The sequence below is a fragment of the Odontesthes bonariensis genome, chromosome 7, assembly GCF_027942865.1.
Source record: "Odontesthes bonariensis isolate fOdoBon6 chromosome 7, fOdoBon6.hap1, whole genome shotgun sequence".
In the NCBI taxonomy this organism is placed as follows: Eukaryota; Metazoa; Chordata; class Actinopteri; order Atheriniformes; family Atherinopsidae; genus Odontesthes; species Odontesthes bonariensis.
In genome coordinates this window covers 30,512,504-30,522,343 of record NC_134512.1, presented here as the reverse complement: position 1 = coordinate 30,522,343, position 9,840 = coordinate 30,512,504, and the positions used below count along the sequence as shown (strand labels likewise).

Below are 9,840 nucleotides of genomic sequence, written 5' to 3'. Positions count from 1 at the left end.
AAGGCCTTAGACTCCAGGGGGTTAACCCCCTGGAGTATTTGAATAGCTCAGTGTTGTATGCAAGATGTTTGTTTATAAAAGGCAGTGGCACGGCCACCCTGTACCTTGCACATGTTTAAAATAAAAACATGAATATATCAACCTGTGTATTATTTGAATAGCTTAGTATTGAATGTACAATAACAGAGGACCTATGTTTATACACGGCACTAGGCCCCGTTAAATATAAAACACAATTGTATGCCATATAAATAGTAGGGGGGTCCCTGCTCCAACACTCCATCAGTTTGGGGGTCCCTGGCCTGTAAAACGTTGAAGACCCCTGCTCTATACAATGGGGTGCCTGCACAACCACTACACCACCGACCACCCACAACCTACATTTTATCCTCTCTTGAAACCTGAAACCCTAAAATGACGGACATGATCTGACTTTCCCTCATCTGGCAAAACAAAAGCTCTCTCGTATGAATTGCTTAGAAAGTGCCAAACAAACATTTGCTTTAGCACAGCACAGCTGTTTTTTTTGTCAAGTGTAACATACTCAGATAAGAAAACCCATTTTGCCTCCTGCCACGTCATCGGATGTCCGGCCGCCCGCCGGACAGTCTCCGGCCGCCACGTCACAGGAAGTCGGGCCGCCCACCAGACCACCGCCTCCTGCTGCCGCTTCTGAGGCCGGGGCTCTGGCCGCATGCCGGATTGGCTCCTGCAGCCGCGTCTCCGGAGGTCTGGCCGCCCGCTGGACCGCCTTCTGCTTCGAGCCCCTCCATCCCACCCACAGATTTTTGGGATGTCTGTGATCCATCCCTTGAGGGGGGATCCCAGACATCTCATCGCTCATCTCATACTCATCGCTTTGTGAGTACAGACCATATTTGTACTACTGTAGAAGTTTGGTGTCATGGCATGTGATTTTAGTGTGGTAAATTTGGAGATACGGACCAGGTTCCATTAACCCTTGTACGAAGCTATTCGGGATAACTCAGTAACTCAGCTGATGTTCAGCCAATATCGAAAAAACTTCGGGTGGGCTACTTGGCTGGATGTCACGGTTCAAATGACCCCAGGTCGAATCTACTCCGGACTATCACTTTAAATAGCTGCACTGAGGTCTGTTAAGGTAAGGTCAGCATCTAGTGCTTTGAAGATACGAAAGACTTTGGTTTCCAGCCCCAGAGAGTTTTGTACGCTTTTGATGGCGTCTTTTGTGGCCTCTTCAACATCACAACAAATTCTTATGGATGCATATTTGCAGGGCTCACACAGAGATCAGTTTTGAAGACAGCGGTGTTACACCTCACAACTGTATGGGTAGCAAAAGAGAAAATACTATCCTGAATCATCTAGTGTTAACTTCACAAACTGGACAAATTGCTGTTTGAGGGCTTTTTCCACTTTCTACCTTGCACTGTAATCATCAATCTGCAGTTTGTGCAGTAACACATTTCGAGCACCCTTCATTGGAAAAAAGTAAACATTAATAGTGTAGCAGTTATGGTTCTCATCAAAACAAACTTGGAACATCAAGTGAATTCCATGCAACCACAGTTTTTGTTGCGTATAACAAGCAGACTTGGATTCACATCCTGAAGGCTGGTCAAGTAAATTCATTCTTATCAAACAGAACGAAACCAGAAAAAAACATATGTTCACATTTAACAAATAAACAGATAACAAATGAAGAAATAAATATATAAGCCACAAGGAATGATAATGAAAAATCCAAGGTGATAGAAAGTTGAAAAAGTTATTGACGTTAAGAAACTGAGTTTTATGAAAGGTGACGAGGTTGGGAGCTGAATTCAGCATGACGGAAGTCTTTAGTCCTGAAGGAAGAGATGGTTAATTTGAGTTAATGTGAGTCAGTGAAACACAATTATCTGTTCGTAATAGTAAGAAGTGCAACAGATATTAATCCCGGTCTCATTTTACACAAATATTAAGTATCATAATTTGACAAGCGGTAACTTGATGTCTGCTGTTCAAAAGAGTGCAGGAGAATAAACAACCTGTGTCTTAAAATATCACTTACTGTAGAATGTTCTTAACTCCAAATTTATGATAAGAATGATTGAGTATGACAAATTCATGTGACAAACGTGCTTCTATCCTTGTTAGATCCATCGTCACACATCAGTAGACACATGACTGCAAGTCAGAGTAACTAAAGCTTGCATTTTCTTACGAGCACGGCAGAGACGTTTCAGAGTGGGAGAGGAGATTAGAAAATAACTGAGCCACTCTCTTTTCAGCTGGGCTACTACGTTTCCCTGGTGATGTGAGGCGGTTTGTTCACGGGTCCCTCTTACATCTGCGGTCAGTCAGTCTTACTCCCACTGTGTGCATCTCTGTATTTGTGAGCGGGCCACTGGAGCAACTATACACCACCTTGCCTCATTTACCAGAATGCATCTCACTACAGAGGAGAAGATAGAGCTTGGATTCAATCCTGCATTTTCAGTAAGTGAAGTCCTTCTAAGTCTAAGTTTTAAGTGAATTTTTCAGTCAGGTTCAGGGTAAATAAATGTAAGTGGCACATAGATAAAAATGAGTAATCTGGATTTTTTTAAATGGTTTACAAGTGGAAAGTGGGATAAGTGAGTACAGTGCAGTTTGAGCTCTTTAGAGTACAGCAGTAGGAACTAAATGTAAGCCACTATGGAATGTGAAGTGACCAAAGTGTGCATGTGTTCTACAAACCACGAGTTATTTCGGTGTAATCGATTGCGTGGCTTCAGAATGCATGGCGAAGATTTCTGTTGATTGTAACTTAGAGACTTACAAAAGCTCTCGACTACAAAACCTCAACTTCTAAACCGAATCTGAATAAATACGTCAGAGCAGGCCGGTGGAGTGTATGTGTGTGTGTGGACTTGCAGCTGTTTTACACAGTCACATTACAGGAAACTTGTCTCCATCATGGTAACAAAAGGCAGTCCTAATAACATCAATCAACACATTCAGGGGGGGGAAGTCATGTGTCAGGGTCAGGTTGAAATTATGATAATGGTTAGAGGTTTAGCAAGTAGAAGTTATGGTTAAAAGTAAGAGCTAGTCTTCAGGAAATCAATTTAAGTCAGTGTGATGTCATTTGAAGTGTCCTGTGTGTGTGTGTGTGTGTGTGTGTGTGTGTGTGTGTGTGTGTGTGTTTGTGTGTGTGTGTGCGCGCGTGTGGTAAAAATACTGGACTGCATGGGGTTTGCAAGTGTTCACAGCTGCCTCCATGGTTGTGTTTTTCTCCCTGCGTTAACTAACTTTGAAAATTTTTAAAAAACTGGGAACATAAAACAAACTGCAGATGGGTGAGCAGGTCAGTCTTTCATCATATGTACATGTGAAGGCATGAGGGCTCATTTATCATTCTTAGTCCTGTATTGTATCGCACTTCACACTTGGATAGAGAGGCCCAGAAAACTTTCTGTAGTAAATACAGAGATGTTGAATTAGTGATTACAGATTTCATTCATTTCTTTTGCATTTAGATTAAGTTTTCATAATTCCTTAGTCAACATATTTCGCAAAAACGTTTTTTTTTTAATAACAAGCCCTTTCTTTTTTTTTTTTCCCAGCATGTTGTGAATGACCTACATCTGAAAATAAGTAAACTTTTTCTCAACTGTCGGCATCTGTTTAAACTAAGTTGGGACAGAAGCATCCAGATTAAAATCCAGAGTTGTACTGCATATTCAGGCATTAACTAGTGTGTTTTAAAACTACAGTGTTTTCCTTGAATATATATTTTTTTTCTGTCGAAGAAATTCACAATAAAATGTCATTTCAAGCAGGTATTATTTTCTTAAGTAAGATTGGAGCTAAAAAAAAAACCAAAACACAATCTGTAAATCCCAGATTATAACCAATTCAAACTGTGAGAAAAATAGAAGTTTAACTCTGTAACAATTGGACTAAACAATTCTGGAGAAAAAAAAATCTCTTTTATTAACTTAAGATATAAGGTTGATGAATATAAATCAGTTTAGCAATGACACGCAAAGCCTCTTCTCTTGTTCAGTATGCTGTAAATTGACCCTGAGCTTTTTTTTTTTGGCAATTTAAACAAGAAAGCTTTTGTTTGCCAGTCTAGGGAAGTCAGGTCGTGCCAGTCCATTTATGGTTTCAGATATCAAGAAATGATAGGGTCTAAACTCCCAAAACAATGGCTGGCTTCACATTTAAATGAAATTGCTTACCTTCAGTCTCAGGAACATTGTCATGGTATGTAAACTCTGACCCTTGAACCTGATGATGCTGTTAATGTAAGGTACAACCTTAAAAAAGATGTAAGGTTTGTTTTTGGAGTTTAGCCTGTGTGTTGCTGAACTGAAGTGATGCAAGAAGATATCTTGAAGTTGATAATAGCTAATGTTAGGGAAATATGGCACGTACTTGTTTGTGTGCAAATTAGAAAGCTCAGTCAGCCACCTGCTGATCTCCAGCACAATTCCATTTGCTCCTAAAAACAGGTGTCAGGCTGGTTTAAATTTTATTCAAAAATAAAAACATATGGCACAAGCACCTCTGTTGTTATACACTGGATACGTACGTCATACCAACCACTCCAGCGATCATGTTCAGGCTAGAAGAGAAGCTTGAGCAACATCAGTGGCACAGCTGAGTGTTCAGGTTCAGTGAACTTGTTAAGTATACAGCACACTTTCTTCACGTAACTTCTACTGCAAATATGCAGAGTGTTTTCTTTTCAAACGCTTCATCATTCATTGATATCCTGGAAGCTCTGCAAACTAGGGAGGTGAAGTGGTTCATCGATCATCTGCGAACAATAACCCAGTACTTGCTAGTAACTGGCTCTACGTTTCTCTTCTGTGGGCTGACGAGAGACGCCTCTTAAACAACATTGAATGGAACTAGATTGTCTTCTCACGCCAAACTTACCCATTCATATGGTGATGCTGTAAAGCAGAAAGCAAACAGCTCAGCACATGATGCCGTGCACAGAACAATCATGCAGGCCAGATTTAGTGATGATTAGCCTCACATTATCTGTTTTCCGTCCATCCATCTTTAACTTACAGTACAAGTATTTTAAATAGGGTGACAAAACCCATATTCAGTGGATTTTTTATTTAAAAATGTTTTGCTATCAAACGATGTGTTGGCCAGGTCGGTCAGAAGCTGGCACACAGTAAAGATGTGACAGAACATAAGTGTTCATGGTTTGTCTCTGAGATTTTTGGAAATAATTATCTTTGTGATCCAATGTTGGGAGCACACTATCCATAATTAAGAAAAGAAAAGAAAACAAATTGAGTCCAAATAAAAGGCAAGATCTTAAAACTCCCACAGTTCACAGAGATGATAGACTTTTTGCTTTCTCTCTTGGCTGCAGTGAAGGCAGATAGCCACTAGATAGAGGCAAACACTCATGCAATCTCCAAAGCCAGTGCCTGCTGGGATCTTGTAATATGATGTCGAGCATATGTGTCCACAGTTCTGCGGTCTGTCTCAGTCATTTGGCAACGATAAGATTCACAAAATAAAGTGCCGTCTTTTATGTAGAGTGCAAAGTGGTTTCCATTCTCACCCTGGAGATGTTGCCTGAAATATGCATTATGCAATACTTTCAGAGAAAGTTGTTGCAATCGCCTGGAGCCTGTAATTTATTACTGAAACTGTTGACTTAGAAAACAAAAGATAAGTGGTCTAAAATTTAGTTTCTTGACTTCAAAAGCAGCATTGAAAGTAACCTTGTGTTTAAACAAGATTAAGGCCTTCAAAAATAAAACATTGTTATTGTCATCATCTGCTTTCCCTTTCACTGTTTCCACGTCCGTGTACATGCCCGTGAAACAGATTAACTTGTTTCACAATCTCTGGTGGAGAACATTGCAAACAGGTTCACGGAAGATTTCATTGACTTTCACGATGTTATTCACTACAAAAAATAACTTGACTGTTTTACGTCAATAGGGTAAATTAAAAAAAATACTTTAAATTTTTCTGTTCCATCAGGTCATCCACTTACTCTGTTCAATGAATATTACTGAAGTCTGTCCACTAGTTACCAACTTAGTTACCAACTTAGCAAATGGTATGTGTAAGAGTTAACCACAAAAAGGGGGACACATGTTACATGAACTACCTGTACACAAGCAGCAAGATAGACAAGATAAAAGAAAAGGTTGCGTGACTGTCACTAGATGAGAAGTGGATCTTAAAAATTATAGAATTACTACTTATCATTAACATATATAGATATATATGTATGTGTATATATAAGCACATCAAGCCATTGCAAGTTCCTGTAGAACAGTAATAATCATAGTTCTCATTAGTATAGTGATATAGTGCATTTACTGTTAAGATGTAAACAGAGACTTGAAAACCAAAAATGGCATTTGCAGTGCACAGAGCAAAAAACAACCAATCATTCTTCTTCTTTAATAATTTCTTCATTGGTTATGAGCAGGTGTTGTGGATTCCTGACACTAATTAAACAGAGGAGGTGTGTTAAGCTCAACTTCACTGATATGGACACATTTCTGTCCTCAGATCTTCAGGCCTTTTATTCTCTATGGCTTCCTCTCCCAAAGAAATGTAATGTATCTGATGTCCCTTTCTGGCAGCTCATCTTCTGTGCAGTACATATCAGGCACAGTACATTCATTTTTTAACCTCGTGTTTTGATTTTCCGATGCAGCTCTCTTAAAAGTTCAAAGAGTTAGAGTTACTGCACAATACAATGCTTTTAGGACTTTTTTTTTACATTCTTTTTACCCTTCCTGTAATGCATTTCTAAAGTATCTTAAAAATATATTCTAAAAGGAAGCATTCTTCTTAAACATGTTGCTCTAGCTGGTATTCCCAGGAGATCAGCCAATGTTATGAGCTCCCTCACACTAAAGAAAACGAGACAAACCCTGACAACAGAAATGTAAAAAAATAACAGTTTTTAATCTTACTCATTTATTCAACTTAACAGCCTTGGTCACTTTGTCTTTGTGTTGACTTCTCATATGTCAGTACTGTCCAATCTGTGAAAGATTTTAAAAACTCCCACCAACACCTCTGTCACATTTCAAACACTGCTGTCATCCTTTTATTTGTTCACTTCAAAGAGACACATCCTCAAGAGAGTTTGTCCAAACCCTTTGGAAAGAGATGTGTCCCCATGGACTGTGATAAGAGGGAGTTGACCTCTTTGCATTTGAAGGCAGCTTGTGAGTCAAACGGGCCATTCCCTAACATGTTGTTAATGTAATTTTATAAAGTCATGTGAAAAGAAACTAGGCGCTCTTTGATTTCTAAGGTTTCACTTTTGAGGACTTTAAAAAAAAAAAATCATACAAAAAAGCATCTGGTCTTCAGATGAACGACAATATATAGCATATAAAACAATTGATTTATTGATTAATAATTCAGCAAAAACTAAAAAAAAACATTCACAAGCATGTGAAAGTACATCCCATGATGTGCTTGTAGAACCAGTTTTTGCAGCAATAACTTCGAGTAATAATTTTCTGTATGATGTCATCAGTCTCACATCATTGAGGAATTTTGGCCCAATCTTCTCTATAAAGTTGTTCCAGCTCTCCTAAGTTCCCACCACAGCATTTAATCAGGTTGAGGTCTGGACTTTGACTGGACCATGAAACACCTTGATTCTTCTTTTTTTTTAGCAGTTCTGTTGTAGATTTGCTGTTGTGTTTGGAATCATCATCCTCTTGAATGATTTAATTTAAGCCAAGCTTTTCTGTCAGACAGATGGCTTCACATTTGACTTTAGAATACTTTGGTATACAGAGGAGTTCCTGTTTGACTCATCGACTGCGAGGTGCCCAGATCCTGTGGCTGCAAAACAACACAATAAGCTCTTTATAACTTTTTTTTACTGTGGAAGAAGCAAAATGCAACACCTGCAAATCAACAGAAATGTGTAAAATTGGTGGGATGGAAAGCTTTCCTATCCACAATTTTGAATTCAAAGAAAAATAAACACTCCCTACACTGGGAGACTGGTTTAACATAAGCATCTTCTTGTTAGACAGTTCTGAACTTTGAGTTGGTGTCCAAACAATTTTGGAAAGCAAAAAAATATTTTAGCAAATATTGATCTTGTTTGCTTTGGAAAAATGAATCTTCTGGATTGATGATTTATTCACCTCTCTTGTGCTTGTCTCCAAGGGCAGTGATGAACAGCCACACTTGAGTGTTGAAATTGTGGAGGCACACAATGAGGAGGCTCTGGAGGAGACCGGGGACAAAGGTGCAGATTTGGTTTACTCCCTTAATGACAGGCCACCGTGGTACCTCTGTATTCTGCTTGGCTTCCAGGTAAATTAATCTTGTGACTTATTTGGCCCTATGTCTTAAAACAGGCAGTATCTATCTAGACCATGATAAAATATTCTCCTTTAGTTTACTTTTACCTATCAGCTTTGGTTAGCATCATCGCTGCTGAGTATGCTATATTTGTATGTGTACTATAAAGTTGCATAGACAAAACAACTAATTGCCAATTTAAACCTCAAGCAGCGACAAGGTAAGATTAGCAGTTGGTAGTCATTGCTTACATTCATCAGGTGGAAAGAGGTACAACATTTGCAGTCCTTGAATGGACCCAAATAACTCCCTTGGCTTATCAACTTTCCTGCTAGATATTTAATTATCAGCCAGCTAATTGCTAATTTTGTCTGCAGTTCGATGTTCCTATCCAACTGGAAGGTGCCGGGGAATTGTGTCCATGTGTAAAATGTTTGCTGAAAACAGTGGTCCTCTACCACTGGAGATGAAAGAATAGTGAAACTGAAGGAGACCAATATAATGAAACAAAAGTATCAGCATGTTGGTACTAATGTCTAAAGATTTTTCAAAGTCATTCCAGTCAACATTACATGCTGTTAGCTTCGGCTAACACAAGATATGAGGGGGTCTATAAGCAGGGTCAAAGATCACTCTGGACAAGCAATATAACATTTACCTGCCTTTACCGAGGAGGGAAACACTGTTAAGAGCTCTTATGCCATAGCAAAAAACATTTTTATGTGTATACAATATGCAGCAAGTCATCATCTTACAAACTATACCCAAGAACAAGCAACAACAGCTACCTATATAGTTCTGGTTTTGCTGTCCCAACATGACTGAAACACCAAATAACTAAATAACATGAGCATGGAAACATTAACTTTACAAATGCTACACTATGTATGTGGGGCCTATATGGGTAATAAAAGGAGTGACAAATAAACCCAATATGAGATTTTCCACACATTCTATATTAGCCCAATGCTAATTGCCTTTGTGGGTTGGATGCAGCTAAGGGCTTGTACAGTGCTTGTAACTGCATGTGCTTCTAAATTAATCTGTTAAGACCCAACAAGCCTAATTTGTGTCACCAATTTTCAGCCCATGCACACATTTCTCATTACAGATTGAGCTAGGATTCTTAGTGAGCCCCCAAAGATTCGCTAATGTGGTTGAAGCAAATGAACCGCAAATGAGGTGCTCATTTTGGGGCACCATGCCCATTCAGAAGCAATGATTACAAATATAACCAATTTCGACAATTAACATTAGGCCAAAGTGGAACCCACTTACAATCCAAACATGAGTCCCATTCATTACTTACAGAAACAAATCTTGGCTGGGATAAATAACATGCCTACACCACGCTCAAGACAATCCAGACTCTTTTCTTGTGTTGTCCACGATGGTGGAATGACCTACCGAGCACTGCAAGAACATCTATCTACAAGAAACTCTAGAAGACCCAGCTCTTCAGAGAGCATTTCCTACCCTAGCACTTACCCTGAACTTCCCCACCCCCTCGTCTGCACTTTCTCTTTCTGTACGTCCCTCTATGCCTGCACTCTATGT

The 9,840-nt window shown here is 39.2% G+C and overlaps 1 protein-coding gene across 2 annotated transcripts in view; it reads left to right on the top strand.

Annotated features, from left to right (window-relative positions):
• Positions 1–2,331: 2,331 nt before the first annotated feature.
• Positions 2,332–9,840, top strand: part of LOC142384784 (solute carrier family 23 member 2) — a 53,859-nt gene continuing 46,350 nt past the window's right edge. Inside the window, exons 1-2 of one of the 2 annotated variants that reach the window (XM_075471090.1) lie at positions 2,332–2,463; positions 8,146–8,295. In XM_075471090.1, coding sequence (XP_075327205.1) covers positions 2,410–2,463; positions 8,146–8,295 — 204 coding nt within the window. In that variant the 5' untranslated portion in view covers positions 2,332–2,409. The remainder of the gene's footprint in view (positions 2,464–8,145; positions 8,296–9,840) is intronic. The other variant, XM_075471091.1, reaches the window with a different exon arrangement.